Source organism: Dendrobium catenatum, unplaced genomic scaffold, assembly GCF_001605985.2.
Source record: "Dendrobium catenatum unplaced genomic scaffold, ASM160598v2 fragScaff_scaffold_488, whole genome shotgun sequence".
NCBI classification, from domain to species: Eukaryota; Viridiplantae; Streptophyta; class Magnoliopsida; order Asparagales; family Orchidaceae; genus Dendrobium; species Dendrobium catenatum.
In genome coordinates this window covers 754,794-776,087 of record NW_021318950.1, presented here as the reverse complement: position 1 = coordinate 776,087, position 21,294 = coordinate 754,794, and the positions used below count along the sequence as shown (strand labels likewise).

General features: G+C 36.5%; 2 protein-coding genes across 3 annotated transcripts in view; one reads left to right on the top strand and one right to left on the bottom strand.

Annotated features, from left to right (window-relative positions):
• Nucleotides 1–18,679, top strand: part of LOC110107894 (casein kinase 1-like protein 2) — a 29,248-nt gene extending 10,569 nt beyond the window's left edge. The window contains exons 7-14 of one of the 2 annotated variants that reach the window (XM_020838334.2): nucleotides 11,968–12,029; nucleotides 12,244–12,307; nucleotides 12,387–12,471; nucleotides 12,557–12,683; nucleotides 12,799–12,881; nucleotides 12,962–13,025; nucleotides 13,826–13,962; nucleotides 18,047–18,679. In XM_020838334.2, the coding sequence (XP_020693993.1) occupies nucleotides 11,968–12,029; nucleotides 12,244–12,307; nucleotides 12,387–12,471; nucleotides 12,557–12,683; nucleotides 12,799–12,881; nucleotides 12,962–13,025; nucleotides 13,826–13,962; nucleotides 18,047–18,334 (910 nt within the window). In that variant the 3' untranslated portion in view covers nucleotides 18,335–18,679. Of the gene's footprint in view, nucleotides 1–11,967; nucleotides 12,030–12,243; nucleotides 12,308–12,386; nucleotides 12,472–12,556; nucleotides 12,684–12,798; nucleotides 12,882–12,961; nucleotides 13,026–13,825; nucleotides 13,963–18,012 lie in introns of both variants that reach the window. The other variant, XM_020838335.2, reaches the window with a different exon arrangement.
• Nucleotides 18,680–19,929: 1,250 nt separating this feature from the next.
• Nucleotides 19,930–20,521, bottom strand: LOC110107897. Its single transcript, XM_028694450.1, has one exon. It carries the CDS (start codon nucleotides 20,284–20,286, stop codon nucleotides 19,930–19,932), a length of 357 nt encoding a protein of 118 aa, XP_028550283.1. The 5' UTR covers nucleotides 20,287–20,521.
• Nucleotides 20,522–21,294: the final 773 nt, after the last annotated feature.

Here is a 21,294-nt window from a genome sequence, read left to right as displayed (position 1 = left end):
GAATTCAAAACATTGTAACCATTTTTTCAAGTTTATTTATTTTAAGGGAAATTAAACTACTATTCCTAGTCTTGTCGTCGTCATCATCATCATCATCAAATGTCAAAAACAATGCCATATTTCCTTCATCAATATCATCTCATAATTAATAATCCTCTTCATTTGCTACAAAAATAAATGTCATTCAATTATTATTATCTTCATTTGCCATTATTACATATTTTCATATAGTATCTTTTTTTGTGGTTTGAACTATATCTGACATTCTTTCGAATGCTTATAAGCAAGCCTATTGTCAAAAGTTTTTACCTTACTTTATAATGTGTGAATAAAATGGTAAATAATAAATAACACAAATATTGCATCAACTAATTTGATGAAAGGTAAAAGATATTTAATAAATAACTTATATCATCTTGTTTAGAAATTAAAACATTTACATGTAATGGCAGTAGTGTTTTATTATTAAATAAATGATAAATTAATAAACATAAATATAAATATTAATTTTAAATTTAAAGCAAAAAAAGCACATGCCACGTGGGTTTCATGCTTTGCACTATATCTCCTGTATGGCACAAATAGTGTGCGTTATTTTGAACATGGTCACAGTGCTAAGCAAATGATGTTGAGGGTGCGCTGCGCTGCACCATGTGCCATGACATGCTCTATTTTGGGCCATTGACATGTATGAGTTGTACCATGCGAATGAACCAAATTGGAAAGAGGCAGTAGATCCACATGCCCTTGAGGAGCAAAACTATAAACTACATAATATGGGCTGAGTCTGGTGCTAGAATTACCACCTTAGAATTGCGGATGCTCATGTGTTTGCAAGGTCTTGGCCATTTTTGAATGCCTGCAATTTTGGAAGCATCCACCTCCAGCTCGGTTTTTGATGCATCACAGCCCAACAAATTAATTTTAGGCGTAAAGATGCAAGGCGAGAGCAAGGTGAGATCATAACTTCCATGCCCTTATTTAGCCATGCTAATTTGTATAGTTGAGGATGTGGTTGCACCTCCAAACCCAATTTCTCAATGGGGGTCTCTAAAAAATCTTTTTTGTAACTTGAATTAATGATGAAGGTGCAAAACTTGCTTGTAATTGTATAGGTGGAGTGGAAGAAGGAAGTTTGTTGCCAGTACTTGTTGGCAGGTGTGGACAGAGAAAAGTTTGGCTTGGCATTGGATGAGGACCGACATCCCTCAATGAATTCTTCGTGCAAAGCTTCAGCAACATCATAAAACTGTCAAATCAAGAATACAATTTGTAGATGTCATCAAGGCACAAGAGTTGCTTTTGAGACACTCCACATACTTTCTAGAAAGTCAAAATTAAACGTTTAAGTGGTCCTTGAGGATGGAATTGTGCTAATGTCGCTGGTGCAGAGGCCAGAGTGACAATAGTTGCTGTAAAGATGGCACTGTAGGGACTGGTGATACTGCCCCTCTAGCAGAATAAATGGATGCTTATTGAATTGTTGCTCGCTTGTAATGCGTGTTGGTGTGCTTTAACTATGGAGATGGGATCAAACATGTTCAACACATCTTGAAATTGAAGGTGGAGGCCTTCAATGTAATAAGAAATGAGCTAGGCTGGCGATTCAATAATTCCTGTCTATGGAAGAAATTGATAAAAATTCGTGGTATAGGTATCAACAGAATGTGAACTGTTCGAAGGTTTTTGAGAACCTTGAGAAAGTTCATGATCATAGTTATATGATAAGAAGACAACCTTCATATTCTTCTTGAATTTGGACCAAGAAACAATCTGAGATGCCTTGAAGTGAAAACAGCGATAGAACAATAGAAAAACTGTAGAAATTTAAGAATGATGGCTGATTTTGGATTATAATTTTAATATGAAAGCAAGATATATATGATCTACAATTAGAGAGAGAGATCGGCTCTCCCAATCAACCTAGATGCTGTTAGGAACCCCTCAAAGAAATGAAACTACAACAAAACACAAATCAAGACATAATATGTATGATTAGCGCTAAATAGGCTTCCAAATTTCCCTCCTAAACAAGCTCCTTTCCTTAATTGATACCCACCTCAATTTGAATTTGATTGGGATCTCTTTGCTAAATAAATCTCCCCCAATTATAATTAAAACCTTCCAAATATCTCTCCCTCCATTTCTCTTTCTTATATATTGAATTAGATCTTTCCTTGGCCCCACAAGGGGGCCCGACCCCCTCCCCCCGTTCCTGCTCTGCTTGCTCCCAAGTCCCACCCAGCATTGGTGCTGGGTTCGGTTCTCTTGAACCGGGCGAGTGACTCCCGCATGTAACAATACTCCCCCCCACCAAAAAAAGTCACACCTTATCCTCAAGGTGGAAGGTTGGGAATTATTTCCTGATCGTTTCGTATGGCTCCCATGTGGCATCGTGCTCTGGCTGATCTTTCTACTTGATTAACACCTCTTTTGTCCATCTCTCCTCCGCGCACACCTGCTACTTATAGGGGTTCTAAAATGACTTCCATGTCATCTATCAAGTCGGGGTAGTGACGATGGTGTGTGCTCTCCTGTCACCTTCCTCAACTGTGAGACATGAAAGATTAGGTGCAAAGCTGATGAAGGTTGTAGCCTTAATCGATGGACTATTGCTCCAATGCGCTCCAAGACTTCATAAAGCCCAAACTACCGTGGAGATAATTTCTCATTCCTCCTCCTGGCTAGCGCCTTTTGTCTGTAGGATCTTAATTCTAGCTAAACCATGTCTACTGGCTTAAAGTTTTCTATCATGTCATCAAACTTCCTTTTCATGATTTGCTGGGCTTTCAACAAATGTTCCTTGGGCTCAAATAATACTCTGTCCCTCTCTTTTAAGCCAGGTTTTAAAAACCGGACCGGACCGGCCTATTCAACCGGTTCAACCGTGAACTGGCCAGTTGTCCGATCCGGTCCAGTTCAAAAACCGGCTTCGCAGAGAACCGGCCTGAACCGGCGGTTCAACCGGTGAACCGGTCCGGGTTTGAAAGAACCGGCCGGTTTCAAAAAAAAAAAAATAATGATAAATAAAATATAAATAATATATTTTACTTCATTACATTTTTTAAAAATATTTTATAATGTATATTATAAGAATCTCATTTATTATAATTATAATGAAATATAAAAATTAATTATAGTTAAATTATTAGATATTCATAAATATAATATAATTAACTAAATATTTTATAAATTACAATTATATTATAATATATTCATCATTTCAATTTAATTTAATTATATTGAGAGATAATTTATTAAAATTATATAATTTAAATTCTTAGAATTATATTATTTGATGTTAAATTCACATAATTATTCTATTAATGTTATAAATTTTTAATAATATTAGTATTTATTACATCATCCGATTCGAACCTTGAACCTCTCCTTCCGGTTCTTTGTCCGGTCCGATTTTCACAACCTTGCTTTTAAGTACTATTTTACATTGGACACTGGTGTAGTGCTTTGCCTGTAATGAAGCAAATGATGTGGATCTCTCCCATAGAGAATCTTGAAGGGTTGGCCTGTGCTATTGAAAGGTATGAGCCGTTGTACTAATATTCGGCCTAAGCAATTCAGCTTGCCCAACTCTTTGATGTGTATAATACAAAGCATCTCAAATAGGTCTCTAGACTTCTATTGTTTGCTTCTATCTAGCCATCTATCTAGGGGTGGTAGGTTGTAGTTATCTTTTGGATTGTCCTCTGTAAACGAAATAACTCCCTCCAGAACTGCCTAAGGAACATCCTATCTTTGTCTAGCACAATGGATTATGTAAATCCATGCAAGCGCACCACCTCTCGTTTGAAAATAGTTGCCACAGTGATCTTGGTGTAAGGGTGCTTCTGAGGGATGAAGTGTGCATATTCTCTTAGATGATCCACTACTATTAGTTTCACCAAAAACCCCTTCGATCGTGGCAACTTGATGAAATCCATCGTCACATCCTCCTAAACCCTCTCCGGTGGGGGTAGGGGCTGTAGTAACTCTGCCGACTTTATGACTAAGTACTTATGACTTTGGCACACATCGCATCTAGCTACCCAATCCTCTACATCACGGCGTATCCCAACCCAGTATAATTATGCTGACAACTTATTGTAGGTTTTCTAAGCTCCTAAATGTCTTCCAAATGCATTGGCATGAAATTCCTATAACAGCTTGGGGATTTATCCTAATTCCCTTAGTAGAATGAATCTCCCCTGATGTAGCAACTAGACTCCTTTTAGTATGTAACCAGGATGATTGTTTAGATTTTGTAGCAAATCATCTCTGATCTTCCTCAGTCCATCATCCTGGTTACTCTCTTATTTCAAAGCTTCCCAATCTAAGATCATGGATACTGACAATGCTGTTAACCGAGGCTCCTCGATTCTCGTGGACAAGGCGTCTATTACTTTGTTTTCTAAGCCCGATCAGTACTGGATCTCAAAATCATATCCAAACAACTTGGATAACTATCGCTGATGTTCCTTAGTGATCATCCGTTGTCTTAACAAACACTTTAGACTCCTTTGATTTGTCTTGACTAGGAAATGTCTTTCCAATAAATAAGGTTACCACTTCTAAATAATCAAGACAACAGCCATCAGCTCCCACTCATATACAGACTTGAGTTTTGCCCTTGCTGTGAGCACCTGATTGTAATAGGAAATAGGCCGCTGATCCTACATGAACACTGCCCCCAATTTGTATCTTAATGCATCAGACTCCACCACAAATGGCCTACTGAAGTTAGAAAGTGCTAACACTAACACACTGGTCATTGCCATCTTCAGTTGCTCGAAAGCCTACGTTGCCACCTCCCCCCACTTGAAACTGTCATTCTTTAGCTGCTTAGTCAGTGGCCATGCTATTGTGTCATACCCTTGCACAAACTTTCGGTAGTACCAGGTGAGGCCTAAGAATCCTCTCAGTACCCTCAGGTTCTTGGTTAAAGGCCTATCTAGCATAGCCTCAATATTGGACTGGTCTGCTGCCGCCCTTGCTTTACTCACCACATGTCTCAGGTACTCCACCTTTAGTTGCGCAAGCAAACATTTCTTTAGGCTGACATACAACCGGTGCTCCCTCAACATCTCCAACATTGTCCTTAGGCGTCCGATATGCTTTGCCTTCGTACTACTGTAGATCAAGATGCCATAAAAAATACTAAGACAAACTTTCTGTGATATGGTTGAAAAACTTGATTCCTTAGGGATTGAAAAGTGGCTGGGGCATTGGTAGGGCTAAAAGGCATCACTAAAAACTCGTAGTGACCCTTGTGAGTTCTGGAAGCTGTCTTTTGCACATTCCATAGCATCATTCTGATCTAGTTGCACCTTGATTTCAGGTCAATCTCTGAGAAGATGTCCGCTCCAAATAGTTCTTCCAACACCTCATTAATCATGGGAGTATGAAACTTGTCCAACATAGTTTCCTTATTTAGGACTCTATAATCTACGCAAAACTTGCAGTTGTCATCCTTTTTCACCAGTAAAAAAAGGTTGAAAAAGGGGCTCACACTGGGTCTAATAATCCATGCCTCCATCATCTCTTTGAAGAACCTCTCTATCTCATCCTTCTGGATCTCCAGATACTAGTACAGTCAGACATTGATAGAAGAAGAAAGCTCTGTGCTCTATCAAGTAGCCAAGTCCTGCTCCCTATATCGTCTTGACCATGGTTTTGAGTGAAACCAGTTCTGTATAGGCTGACATCCCCTCGCAGCACCACTTTCTACCCCTCAACCTGTATCTCCATAGTCAAAGACTTCTAGTACACCTTGGTCTCCTCAATCTTCAGTGACCACTTCATCCCTAGGATTACATCAGTGATCCCCAATTCCTAGGGAAGAAAATTCTTCATTATCTGTATGGTTTGGAGTGCCAACACCAATACTCTGCAAATCCCCCCTACTATCTACATTTTATGTTCCCATCATGACTCTAAAGCTCCCTCTATCCACAAATTTCAGTCGCAACAAGTTTATGACCCGGTTGAAGATTAAGTTATGAGTAGTCTCACTATCCACCAAGACCACTAAGACCACCACTGGTTCCCAATTCTTCCCCTCACCTCCATGGTGTGATTGGTGTAAATTTCACCACAAAGTTCATGGATACATGTGCCAAGTCTAGATGTAACTGTTCTATTTCCCCTATGACCTCCTCTAGCTCATCCCCGCTCTCCTCTTCCCCTTCACTGAGCATCAAGACTTGAAGGGCTCGATTCCTGCAATTATGTCTCAGTGAAAACCTCTCATTATACCTGAAGCATAACCCTTTTGCCCGTCTATCCTGCACCTTTGCTTCTGTAAGGAGCTTGAAATTGCCTCTAGGATGAACTCCGGTGCTCTTCTCCTTCAGTGCTTCCCTCTAAAATGACACCATGTAGGTCCTCGGTGCCAGGTCATGGAGGTATTCCTGTAAGCCACTCTCATGGTGTTGCTCCGACTGGCCCTCTCCCTCTAATGTTTCTCTTCTACCTTTGTGTTAGGTCCATCATCTCCCTCAGCCCCCTAGGTTTCAACACCATGAGCTATGCTCTTATGTCTTCCTTAATGCCGTTCATGAAATTCCCTTCTAACCCTTCCTTAGAAATTCCCCTCAGCCTACCCGACAACAGCTCAAATTTCTCTCGATATTCCATGACTGTCTCCTCCTGAGTTAAGGCATAGAATTGCTCATGGAGGTCTCCTTTCCGAATAACCCGGAAGCATTCCAACAAACAATTCTTAAATTCACCTCATGAATAGATCGGGTACCTAGCCTCTATCCACTGAAACTAAGCTAAGGCTTTGTCCTCCAAACATAGCTCTTTCGCCATGAGCTTTTTTCCTTCCGTTAGTTCATTAATAGAGAAGTAACGCTCCACCCTATACACCTACCCTTGAGTGTCTTCCCCTTTCGAAAACCGACATTTTTAACTTCCTTGACCTTGCATCCATACCCCAGTGGTTTCTCCTTCTGTTATTTCCTCCCGTGTAGTGATGGTACGATTCTCTCCCTTCCTCCCTGTGCTTATTTGGACCCCATGGCTCTGCCCAACCATTGCTTCCTTTGGTCCACCTTCCATCCTGCCCGGGTGGTCTTCGAAAGGGTTCGGCCTCCCCCTTTCTTGCTGCCCTTTCTCCAGGATACCTTGATGCGCTTCCCATCGGAACCCCCCCAGGATGGTCCTTGAGGGAAAACACTCTCCCCTTCATCATTGTCCTCTTGAATTTTCTTTCCCTTCATATCAGCCCTAGGAATAGCCCGTGAAGCCTTCAATTGCATCTCGATCAACTTCTTCATCATGTCTTTCAAGTTCTCAAAGCGGTTCTCAATTGATGAAACCCTTCCTTATAGTTGTGAACTTCTCATCCATTCCGAAATATTTCTCCTCCATCCTGGCCTGGAGTTGTTCTATCTCACCTTCCAATGCATCCATCTTCTTTGTTGCAATTTATCTTACTCTGATACCAATTTGATATGCCTTGAAAGTGAAAGTAGCGATTGAACAATAGAAAAATTACAGAAATTCTAAGAGTAATGGCTGATTTTGGATTATAATTTCAATATGAAAGCAAGATATAGATGATCTACAATTAGAGAGGTAGATTGACTCTCCCAATCAACCTAGATGCCGCTAGGAATCCCTCAAAGAAAAGAAACTACAGCAAAACATAAATCAAGACATAATCTAAAAATATAATATAATTAGCCCTAAATAGGCTTCTCAAATTCCTTTCTAAACCAACCCCTTTCCTTAATTGATTCACTCAATTCAAATTTGATTTGGATATCTTTCTTAAATAAATTCCCTCCCAATTATGATTATAACCTTCCTAAATATCCCTCTATATATTTCTCTTTCTTATATATTGAATTAGATATTTCCAAGGCCCCCACAAGGGGGCCAAACCACGCTTCTTGCTCTGCTGGCTCCCGCCCAACATTGGTGCAAGGTTCGATTCTCCTAAACTGGGCGGGTGATCCCCGCTCGTAGGAGGCCCGGACGTAACACAATCTTGGATATTCCCGCACATACATGCAATGTTTAAAATTACGTATTCGGGTATTGAGGCGTTTTTCATTCGTGAGGCGAGGCGTAAGCCTCAAGGCGTTTTGAGGCGTAAGCCTCAAAATCAAAAGTTTGCGTAAACATAAAATTATAATTTTTTTATATACTAATGAGTGAATAATATAAAACATAAAAAAGCATAAGATATGAAGTGAAATCAAAATATCTCAATAATAAGACAACATGAAATATAGTTCAACTCAAAATTCTATCTTTTCCAAATCCCAATATTTTTTTTCATTAACATATAATTCCAATTTTCAAAAATAAATAACATTGACATATCACATAAGAACTCATTAGTCATCAGCACTGTAATCACTAAGGGGTTCTTCATTTGAATCATCATTATAGTGAACTGCTCTCTCTCCTTCCTCCTCTCCTATAGAGTCCAATGTCGGACATTTACTTCAAGATTTATGTAAGTTTTAATATATATAGCGTGAGGCGTAAGCCTCATGCCAGTGAGGCGAGGTGGGCCTCAACCAAGTTGAGGCGAAAGCCTCATAAAAAAAACTCGAGGCGTAAGCATTGAGGCGTTTTTTACTGGAATTGCGCAAAGGCGGGCCTCATATTGCGCAATTTTAAACCATGCATACATGCAGAGCCTTGGTTTATTGCCACCACACTTAAGCACTACCATAAAGGCAGGTGATGACTAGTCATCATTAAATTCCAAAATCTGTTCGATGATATGGAGCCAATTAAGAAATTCATTAGCCTATAAACTTTCATGAGATTTCTGGATGTTGATGTTAAAGCTAGCTCCCCATCCCGGTTGTCTACGTGGGGAGGAGCAGGTGGTGGTGTGAATGGTTTTTCATTGAATATAACATCAGTGTCATGCGGTTGTTGATGTTGTAAATGCCAGGGATGGGCTGCCAATTGCTAGGTCAAGGCTTGGACCTGCTAGTGTAAATGCATAAAATCTTCATGCCGATAAAGTTCTTCTAGCGGAACATCCTTGTGGCAGTGAGGTAACTTTGCGCAAAATTGATGAATCTAATACCAAACTAATGGAACACTTTATACCGTCCTCAATAGGCCTCTTCAAACATCGTACTAGAGAGGCAAACTAGAAACAAATTTTGTGGCTGAACAGGATTTTTTTTTTAGTTTCCTAAAAAGAAAAACAAGACAACAACAAGTCTTTATTGTGTAATTCTTTTTAAATCTAATAAAAAAGCCATTTCTAATAATTTCTAATCAGACCTTTTTTTGGTACACCTCTACCTTTGTTAACATTCGCCAAATCTAATATATCTACTCTCCTAACCAAGTCATGAAGACTTAACATTTTATGTGATCAAATCATCTAAGACAACTCTCTCTAATCTTATCTACCATTGGAGCTATTTCAACCTTTTCACGTATGTACTCATTCACATTTTATCTTTGAGTGTAAAGCCACTCATCCACCTGAGCATCCTCATCTCTGCAACACTTAACTTTTTAGTTGATTTCTATCTTATAGTGAAATCGGTTATGAGTGTCATCTATTTTGTTGCTAAGTTTATATATAATCGAATATGTTAAGAAGGAAGCTTACAAATAAAAGATTAAATCCCGAAAAGCCCTTTGACAATTTATATGTGGCCATCAATTTAATCCAAGAGTATCACATTTATCCAATTTAATTCCTCAATTATAAAAAAATGATCCAAAATTGTTTCTCATTTAGAAATTTGTATATAAAATTGATATCGATTTAGTCTTTAATGGATCATTTTGGATCAATTTTATATAATAAAGGGACTTAATTGGAGAAATGAGGTACTAAATTGGCCACATGTGAACCAAACAAATATAGCAAAATTAAATCTTGATGAATTTATATTGGATAAGCAAACGTGGTTGATTACTAGAGATAATGTTATAAGCTAATAGACCCTGGAAAACAGATTTTTGACCAAGAATAACGCTGTTTTGTGGGATAATATTAGAAATTACGAGTCATTTGGATGAGATGTTGTCATGGTTACTTCAATTCACTCAAATGTAATTTGAATTTTGATGGCGACAGGGATGTTTTAAGCATTGCGAGATTGATTCCTTGCCAAATTCTGCTGTCTTGTCCTATTCCACTATCACAATAATGTTGTGATCCATTGGACCTCATTTCATTCCAGTTTTAACTGCTTTGGCTAATTTTTCAACCCGGTGATACTCAATTCCTGGAAAGGTTATTGTAAAAGATCTCTAAAAGGCCTTTCTTTAGAGAAGTAGCCTCTTGATTATATGAACATTAAGAGATGTTCAAGTACTATGTAGCAGGCATTAAGGTTTGTTGGTTTATTTGTTCAGTTTGGAATTGCCTGAATGATAAAACCATTTGGATCATCTCATTGTGATCTGACAATAGCTTTTGCTGTGAAAATGTATGAAAATGTCTCCTTTTTTTTACGGCTTATTTGTGCATGAAAAATTCAGAGGTGTTATTATCCACCAATCTCCCATTCTCATTCCTAATTTGCAGTTGCTAATGGTATTAACCTATGATGCACAGATATGGGCACAACACGGACATGAGACACGTCAATTATTACAAATAAAGGATATGAACATGGTTGAAATTATAATTTCTATATCTTAAAAATAATGTAAAGATATGATTGTTCGACAAGTTGTACACTGGCTATCTATTGCCCAACACAATCCTCTACTTTTCTTTTACAGAGCTTGGGACCCAATAATTGCAATGTCAAACTCTTTAAATATTTTTTGGAAGCTAAAAAGATGGTAGATGAGTGGAGAAAGAGTTTGTTGATTTATTCTTTTAAAAATAAGGTAATGCACAAGAGTATGAATTATATAGGAATTAAGTTAGTGTGTCACACATTAAAATTATGGGAGAGGGTAATTGAGTATAGGTTATGATATGATACTAATGTTTCTCAAAAATTGTTTGGATTCATTACCGGTAGGTCTAGTATGAAAGTTATACATTTGTTCAGAGATTTGATGGAAAAGTAAAGAGAAAGAGTAAGGAGGATCCACATATGATATTTATTGATTTAGAGAAAGTGTATGATAAAGTTCCAAGAGAAGTCGGGCATCGATGTTGGGCAATGGGTATTGGTTAGCCGAGAGTTGGGCATCGATTTTGTGCAATGGGTATTGGCATCAATGTCAAAGCCGTTGTCGACTGTCAATGTCAAAATGACATCGTTCATTGATATTGAGGTAACATTGGTGAAAGATGGGGTGTTGAGATTGCATGGGGGTGTAATTATAGGTTTAAAAATTGTTGGTGTCAAGAGTCAATGTCAAAATAGTGTTAGACATCGATGTTGGAGTGATTTTATAACATTGATGTTGTGATGGAATTAGACGCAATATTAAGATGGCATCGTGCATTGTTATGAAACCCAAGCTGCAACCGGCCAGACAAAAATAAAAATGAGAATGTTTGGAAATGGGGTATTGAGTTCAACTGATTGATTAACTGATTTATTTGAGGCTCTCGAGAGGAAACAAAAAAATTCTACTTTTATTATTTTAATAAATTAAAATTTGAAATGCAATAAATTATATATAATTTTTTTACATCAAGTTTATAGATCTAAATGAGAATTTGACTGTTAAGAGAACATCATGGAGAAACATGATTAATGTAGCCAATCCCATGTAGTGGGATGAATGTGTGATGTTGTTGTTGTTGGACACACATGTCCTATTTATTTTTAATTAGACATCTTCGGGTTGTCCGACACGTGTCGTTTTTTATATGTATCAGACATTGTATACCTCTTTGAGGAGTAATGTCCGTGCATCATAGATATTATTAACTTTTTAAATTGGCACTTTTTCTAATGCATTGTTTTCATCTTTGCTGTTAGTTTTTCTATTTGTCCTCATCTCATAGAAGCAATATGTGTATCTCATTTTCCTTGTCCCTTTTTTTTGGCTTATAAATTGTAGGGAGAATAAGAACCTGACTGGAACAGCAAGATATGCGAGCATGAATACTCATCTGGGCATTGGTAAGTTTTGTGCAGTCTTTCATAAGATGCTCTTAGAACTATCCGTTCAACTCTTCTGATTTTTTTGTAATATAATTTGCATTATACCTTCTACTGGTTTCCATGCTGAAATTAAGCTGTTAAACTCTTAATTATATTGCCTAATAAAATGTTTCCTTTGGTACATCTTCCAATGTCAAATTTCTTTGTGCTTTGTTCTTTTCATGGTATGAAGAGCAAAGCAGGAGGGATGATCTGGAATCTCTAGGATTTGTCCTGATGTATTTTTTAAGAGGAAGGTATGTTTTGTTTCTCTGAAATGGCAAACTGAATCTCCATTTCATTCCTGTTTACAGTTCTGTTTCCCTTTCTGTCTAGTCTTCCTTGGCAGGGACTTAAAGCAGGAACTAAAAAGCAGAAGTATGAAAAAATTTGTGAAAAAAAGGTCTCCACATCCATCGAGGTAATGTTCTCCACTCATCTTCAATTTAACAGCACAAACATTTGAATAATCTTGGTTTAACATTGCAATAAATACTATTTTACAGGCCTTATGCAGAGGTTATCCTACTGAATTTGCATCATACTTCCACTACTGTCGTTCACTGCGATTTGATGATAAACCTGATTATGCTTATCTTAAGAGACTGTTCCGTGATCTTTTCATTCGAGAAGGTTGTATCCATTTGCATTTACAACTTTTGAGATGTTTGATGTCCTCTGATGCTTCTGTTTTTTATGATTGGTATTTTTAGGATAATTGTCATTTTCATGTTTTTTCTTGTTTTAGGTTTTCAATTTGATTATATGTTCGATTGGACCATTTTGAAGTTTCAGCAGTCACATTCTTCAAATGCTCCTCCTCGTGCTATTGTAAGTCTGAAAGAAGTATGCTGTTCTTTTATCAAGCATTGTTATTTGTACATCTAATTTAGTTTGTTTTTTTTTTCCAGGGATCTGGTGCTGGACCTAGCAATGACATGGCTCCTGCAGATCCTAATCCTGAGAAGCAATCAGGTAAATTGATGCTTTTCTCTTGAATTACTTTTCTATAGAAATGGAGGAAAAGTTAAAATGCCACACTTGTAAACCTCATAAACTGTAGTTATCGTGACTGTAAATATAAAGTTGCATAGTTGTTTTCATGAATACAACAACAACAACATCAAGCCTTTGTCCCACTATGTGGGGTTGGCTACATGAATTCTTTTTCACCATTGTGTCCGGTTAAAAATCAAATTCTCATTTAAATCTAATAAAGAAAGATCATTTCTAATATTTTCTAACCAAGTCTTTTTAGGTCTATCTCTAGCTTTCTTAACATAAGTCAAATCTTCAGTTATTTTCAAGAATGTGATACAAAATATAAATAACTTACTGTTAAAAAAAAAACTTATTGTAACTTGCATTGCAAGTCAATGATATCCATTGCATGAAAGGTAATGCAAATATGGTTATATATAGTAATGTGGGTTGGAATTGGGTTCTTCATATTTGTGGTCGTCTTCGTGTGTTATATACTTTTCACTTAGGTTTCCAATGCCATTTATGTTCCTGATAGCTTATTTTAAATTTTGCTTAGCCGTTTCACTTAAATTTTTTATGTGGCCCTTTATGTGACCCAAAAGCTGACAAAAAAAGCAGCAGAAAAATGAAAATTAACGTTGCATTAGAGTGGAATTGCAGGTGAACCTTTTATTTTTTTGTGTGCAAAGATTTGTACAATAATCTTAAGAGTGCCATATTCACTGTTAATTGTGATAATTTAGATGTTTGAAGCATGAATATCTGAGTGCCTATTTATTACTATGCTCTAGGTGGTGAAGAAGCAAAGACAAGTGGTTTGTCTGCGACAGATCATTCCCGCCGGCGATTTTCAGCTCTTGCTGTATCTGCAGGTAGCACAACAAAGCAGAGAAATCCAATTGGAAATGATTTACCAGCTATGAAAGATGTAAGTTCTGTTTCTTGATTAGCCACTGCTTTTATGATTTGTAACGTCAGCTTTCTGAGAGTTTTGTGATTATGATTTTTATGCAATATCAAACTATAAATATGGAAGTTGTATCATCTAAACAACTCTTTATTAGCCTTGTTATATTATTTTTTCTTCTAAGAAGGTATAATCATTAGTTATGAATATTTATGATTCCAAATTAAAATTCTTTTAAGCTATTAGTTTTGCATGATCCTTAGGCTGATGTTGATGTAAAAATAAAAGAATTACTATAATTTGTAGATCATTTTGGTTTTGGGCAAGTTCACTTTTTACGCGCAAGGATATATATGCAGAGTAAATTGACAAACATAGAGAAATATCAAAATGGTCCCTCAACTCTCTGTAAGGGACCAAAATGGTCCCCAACTCTTTTGAGGGATCAATTTGGTCCCTCAACTCCTTGAAAAGGAGCCTTTTTAGTCATAACATCAAATTTTGAGGTTAATGGTGTTAAATCAAGAGGCATTTTGGTCATTTTTAATTAAATTATTTGTTAAATGTAATTTTCAAGTAATAGTTTTTCTAAAAAAATATTAAATATTTTTTTATTGAAAAAATTATTAATAATTCTAGTTTATTAATGATCCTAAATTAAAACTAGAATTATTACTAATTTTAAAATTAAAATTAAAATTGTTAATAATTTTTTTTATTAAAAAATTTTTAATAATTTTTTTAAAAAAGTACTATTACTTGAAAATTATATTTACTAAATAATTTAATAAAAATAACTAAAATATCCCTTGATTTAATACTATTAATCTCAAAATTTGATGTTAGGATAAAATATATTCTTTTTTAAAGAGTTGAGAGACCAATTTGGTCTCTCAAAAGAGTTAGGGACCATTTTTGTTCCTTACGAAGAGTTGAGAGACCATTTTGATTCTTTTATCGACAAAGATATCATTAATATGAAATTTTTATATGTAAATATGGAAGCTTCAATCCAATGCACTTTAGTTGCCCGTTTTCATCTAGCCAATGCAACTTCATGAATTTTGAACAACGCTATACAACTGTTTAAAATCCAGGCAGTCTTGGTTGGCTGATTTGACTTTTTTACCATAAATTGGATACCGGCAGGGTTTGGTTGAAACTGTTATATGGACAACTTCTAAAGCTAGAAAAAAAAAGGAATGAATCAGTTGGGGTCTGCTAGAACCTGTCAATTTGACAAGCTTGGTCAATCATATATGCCTCTTAAACAAAGCATTAAGATTTAATTGGCATTTACTGTTCCTATTTTTCCAGTCCCTACCTCTCTCTCTCATCAAGTTGTCTTATGCATATGCATCACAATTCACAACAAATCAAATCAGTCTAAATTGGCGTTAGTCGTGGTTGTCGGACACAACAGGCAAAGTTGATTGAATGCACCAATTGATATTAAAACCATTGATTATCACCTGATTCACGAAATGGGCTTTGTCAATGCATTTGGAGTATCATCGACATTGCTAAGGAGGATTTCCATGATTAATTCAATCGAACATGATGAAGATGGTGAGCAATGGATGTGATGTCATGCTAAATTGCTCTACCACCACCTGTTTCACATAACGGATCACGCTGACATGTCTGGGATGTTGAAAATATATGGAAAGGAACTCTCGCGCTCAATTTGATCAACACGATGAAGATAACGGACAACAAATGCGACATTCCACAAATTGAGTTAGAAATGCCTAAACCATGGTCACAATCACTCGGAACTTCACCGGTTCACAAAATAGACATCGTAAACTCCTCTAGAATGTTAAATTACTTAGAAAGCACCCATATTGGTCTATCGTCCTCATGAAGTCGAAACATAAAATTATATATATAGAGAGAGAAAGTAATAAAAACCTCAAAATTCTGCACCTGTGATGATGACTTCTACTTTGTCTATTAAACTGCACATATGTCTTGTCTCATTTGGCTCTTAAAAAAAAACTAAACTAAAGGTCACACTCTATTTTACTTACTCTCTCTATTGCTCTCCACTCATTCGCTTCCTATTTTTTCTATTCCTACTTGACTACCCAAACCCACCTGCTTGAATGCCGATGACACCTCCCTTCTTTGTTGACCGGCATAGCTCAACCCACCTTCACAGCTGACGATTGCCATCTCAAACTCATCTTTCCTCGCCTGGTGATCTATCCACCCAAATTGCCCACTGTGTTGGCAAAGACCCCATCACCGACCGCCCTCAACTTCAAACACCATTGGTCCATTGCCAATCATCTCAGCCAATCTCATCAACCTCCAATAAACTATTCTGGAAACCAACACAAACAACTACCTCTACTTCTCTCTCTCTCTCTCTCTCTCTCTCTCTCTCTCTCTCTCTATTTCTCTATGCAAGCTTTGAATTACAAGAGATCACCCTATTACTTGTTTTTGTCTTCAATATATGTTTAATTTGGTAAGAGGAAAACGCTAGTTATATTTGGTCCTTGAAAAAAATATGGAGAAAGACTTTGGATTATGATGGGGGTTCGGGAGAGATTTTTTGTAGGTTTGGGGGGGGTGGGATAGATGTTTTTCTCTCGTTTTGTTTTTCATTTCACTCTGCAAGCTTTGAATTACAAGAGATCACCCTATCACTTGTTATTTCTCTTTAATATATGGATCATTTGTGAAGAGGAAAATGCTATTTATGTTTTCTCCTTGAAAAACATGGAGAAAGACCTTGGATTTGGAAGGTTGTTCGGGAGATAATTTTTGTAAGTTTTGGGGGTGGGATAGATGTGTTACCCAACCATGATTATAGAGAATAGAAGCGTCCATGAGAAAGGTGATATAGAGCAATTGATTGGGAATAGGATCAATATTTTTCTTGTTTTGTTTAAAGGGCTTACAACTAACGAATCTGTGATCCCTATCAAGTGTCATACGTAGCTTCCAGACCCATGCTAAAACATTGGAAATGGGTGGCCTTCAAGGGTCTGACGTATATGCTCACTCTATCTCTACTCTCACATTATTCAGTGTCCTGCAAAAAGATGGAGGAATTGTGTGATGAACATATAAAAGCTCTTTTTGGAATTAGGAAACTAATATACGCAGAATAACAAAGATGGAGAAAAGCCTTGTTTGACATTAGGAAAGCGCATTTTTTTGTTTCTTATGTTTTGTGTGTGTGTGTATAGGGGCGGGGGGACCATAGGCAGCTTTTGGCCCCTACTTCTTAGAGAAATTATATTTTTAATGTTGACCACTTAACAAATATTGTATATCTTATATTCAGGATTGGTAGAGTGAAGAGAAAAGAAAGGTCATGCCACGTATGGGTTTACGAAAATACACTATTTTATCCTTTTTTTGTTTTTTTTTATTTGAGGTGGGGGGGGGGACTATTTGGATGAAATTGTGTGGGGAAGTATTATTTTGTTTGATGCTTTCTGCACCCTTTAATGGAAAAGTATACTAATTTAATCACTTATTGGAAAGGATTGCAAAGCTAAAAAATGACAGAAATGGACAATGTGAAATTTCTTGCCAAAAATATTGTTAGTATAGTTTATTTAAGCTTCATTTGGGACGGCTTTTTTCCTGTTTTTTAAAACAGCTTTTTAGTATAAAGATTAAATTTTTTGTGTTAGAAAATTATTTTGAGAAGCAATAAGAAAACCATCCCAAACAAAGCCTTAATCTCACAGTCATTATAATCTCTCATTGTAAGATACATTCTCTCATAAGTTTCATTTGATTTTAGTAGTCTAGTATTTTTTCTCACAATCATTGGTATGAGCTTGATATATAACCAGCTTTTAGCATGAAATTTGATGCCTTTTTTACTTTTCATCTCTTGATTGTCCACGAAGAAACAAGCAAAATAAACTTGTATAAGTCCCTCGGTTTAGCACAAGGACCTATCTACACTTGAGCCTTATTTCTATCTTTTTCCTCTACTCATAAATCAGACTTTAGCTTGTTCCACTAATTCATGACATTTTTACAACTTAAGTTGACATATCAACAGATTAAGTAACAAAGTACCATATTTTTCCTTATCAGGCAATGCCTGACCGTGAATGCATGTCCCATGTAGTTACCCAGTTCAGCTTTTTTGGGGCGCTCAAACGGTTCTGTAAGACGAACTGCTGCTTCCAGTAGCCAAGACATGGCCTTCTCCAAGGCACCATTTTTTCCTACTCTCACTTCTGAAGAAAGCCATGGCCCTTCCCAGAGAGTTCCAGGTGTTCAGATTTGTTCTCCAGTTATATATTCACAGACAAAACGCTATCTTTCTGGAAGGAATTCATCTAACTTAAAGAACTACGAGTCAACACTCAAAGGCATGGAGCGACTCAATTTTGATGGTGACAAGATTGTATAGTAATCGGCAGTGTTAAAGCTCTCCTTCGGTGAACTTTTTCTTCTATGTACAAAGTCTGTTTCAGATCCTTTGGTTTATGTCCAGTATTTTTGACTGAGCATCTTGAAGCTGCAAATTTTGATTGATTTGTTTAGACGAGCGCCATGAAAATGTGACAAAGCCAGATAATGAAGCTTATGTGGCTGTAAAAGTAAGATGGTTAGCTTTGTCATTCTCCATGGCTGCTTTTGTTTCCCTGTAATTTTTCTGATTTGTATTTGGTGTTCAACTGTCAAATAATCTGTATAATTTAAAGTTTTTTTGTCTTTAGATGACATTTTATCATCAATGAAGTATTTCTGTAAATATTGTCAGTGTGATCAATTGTTTCTTATGTGAAGATTCTTTGGAATTCTGAAGCTTTTTTGATGGAGAAAGATATCATGGAGTGGAATGGAATGAAAAAATTCCCAATCCTTATTTATTCTTATAGAGTACTGCAGGTTTATTAAATTTATATTTTTTGTATGTAAAAGCTATCATCCCTTTCTTTTATATTCCTATTATTTAGATAATAATATTGTATGCCATCTTATATATTGGTGTATTTAATATTCTTACGTATAACTACTTAATCATTCAAGTTGATTTATAATATGTTGTTATCATCAATAATATGTGATCAAAGGAATCAATACGGGTGGTTCAATATATTATTTGAGATTTTGACCATATTTACAGAAAGTGTCAAATCATGTGGTGTATTCACTCCAGTCAGCTTAATTAAAGTCTGAAATTACTGTAGCAATACGTCAAATAATTTGGTGCATTTAGTAAAATGCGCCAAACAGAATGATGCATTCCATTGAATGTGTCAAACTATTTGGCTTATTCTAGATATGCTAAATAGTTTCATGCATTCAACGGAATTCACCATTCTGTTTGATTAGTTTATTATTATATTTTTTTAATACTCTACTCATATTTTTAATTTAAATTATACATTAAACTCCTATTTATAATATTCTGAAAAAATTATCTCAAATAAAATTTTTTGCTACTAATATCATTAGTCAACTAAAAAAAAAACATAAATAATATACGGCATGCATATTCTACAATAATAATAATCCCATAATTTAAAAAAAAAATTCATCAAGGATTGAACACCAAAATATTTTCCTGTGTAATGCCATACCCAAAAGCTCCTAAGTTACAAATTTCAACCAATGATTGCAGCGAAGGGGTGCATAAAATTCCTATGGGCATCTCCAGTCGAAAATCTCATTTTTCACTGTAAAATATCATGAAACTAAAAAAAATGATGTGATTCATCTTCAAACGAACTCCATTTTGTCCTCTTTTGTGCAGGTAACGATCGTTCTCTTCTTTCACGCGTTTTTTTGCCAAGTTCGATAGAGATAAAAAAATGGTGAAGATGAACAGTGTAACGTGAATATTGACATCCAATTGTTCACCCACAACCAAATAGCGTAAGTTTTATGATTTGACTGGAGCTTGCGAGGGATACATTCAAGCATTTGGAGATAGGTTGGAGATGCCCTAAGTACCTCAAACCTCCGTCGTGGGCCGGACCTCATCTCCGGCGACCCACTTTAACGAAATGCAATGCTTGAGCTCATCGAAAGCCGCCGCTTCGACTTCGACATTTCCGCCGATGGTGTCGGACGATGAATTTTCCCTTCAAGCTCCGTTATTTTCTCTTCCTCTTCGTCGGGGTGTCGCTCATCTACCTCAATCGACGCCGCTGCTGGCGCTACCATGGTGTCGGTGTTCGGTGTCGGCCCTAACGATGCAGTAACTTCCCCCAAAGGCCGCGTCTTTTTAGGTTTCCGGTGGCAGGAGGCGCAGATTGCGGCGAGGATGGCGAGGGAGGCGAGGATGCTGGTGATGAAAAAGGCGTGGAAGGTTATGGGATGGATTTCTGGCGATGAAGGTAATTCTCTGCCCATAATATAGAGTAAGATATCTGGTAATTGCGTTTTAAATGCTTTCTGTGATGAAATCAATGTGTTTTGGTTTTCTTGTTCTGTGATTTCTGCTTATTTTGTTGGGTTTTGGGAGAATGGAGAAGTTATTTTTGACGTTGGAGGTTGTTTGATGGGGCGGTGAGGAAGGAGAAGAAGGGGGAAAAAATGGCATTGTTAAGGTTTTTTTTTTTTGTGGTGAAGAGGGAGTTTTGCTTGAGTCTAAAAATGGAGCAATTTTTACGTCCGGTCAATCGAATGCATTCAGAGGCTAATAATCACGCACCACGTCATCAAACATTCGGTATTTGACACTCGGTATTGCTCGATATATATTCGGACCGTTCTATTTTTGACCGGGCGTAATAACTTGTCCTAAAAATAAATTATAATGCTATATAAAAATATGATAATATTAGATATATAAATATATGATAATTCCATCGAAAATTCCCTCTTATTTTATTTAAGGTATTGGTTTTAGAAAGTTTGCTATGGAACATATAAATATAACTAATGCATTTAATGAAATTTTTTTTACCAAGGTTTTATTTTATTTTTTATTTTTTTAATATTTGTCTTTGGAGTTTAGTAGTGATGTGATAAAAATCAACTTGATCGTGCATGAATCTCGAGGCATATTCAAATTGGAAACTTGCGAAATTAAATTCGGGACCATCTGAGTTACGATTTCAGCAAAGTTATAGTCAAATTGAACGTATCAAAGAAACGAACCTAACAACATTAAAATCGATCCAATCCGAACTCAAAATAAGTCCAAATCGGGGGCCCAAACAACATTTGGAAGGTTCAAAAGCATTATTTGGATGATAAAATGATATTTAAATAAGGCATGGTGATAGTCAAATCGAGTGGCTTAGTGAGACGAATCCAACGAGCCCAAGACCACTAAATTCCGACATCGTTAAGGTACTTAAATAGTTGAAAAATGTTATATGATTGAAGGAATCAATATGGGCCATCGTATATAGC

Coding starts and splice junctions, on each gene's coding strand:
- LOC110107897 (XM_028694450.1), bottom strand. CDS start 20,286: ATGGGCAGAGAATTACCTTCATCGCCAGAAATCCATCCCATAACCTTC.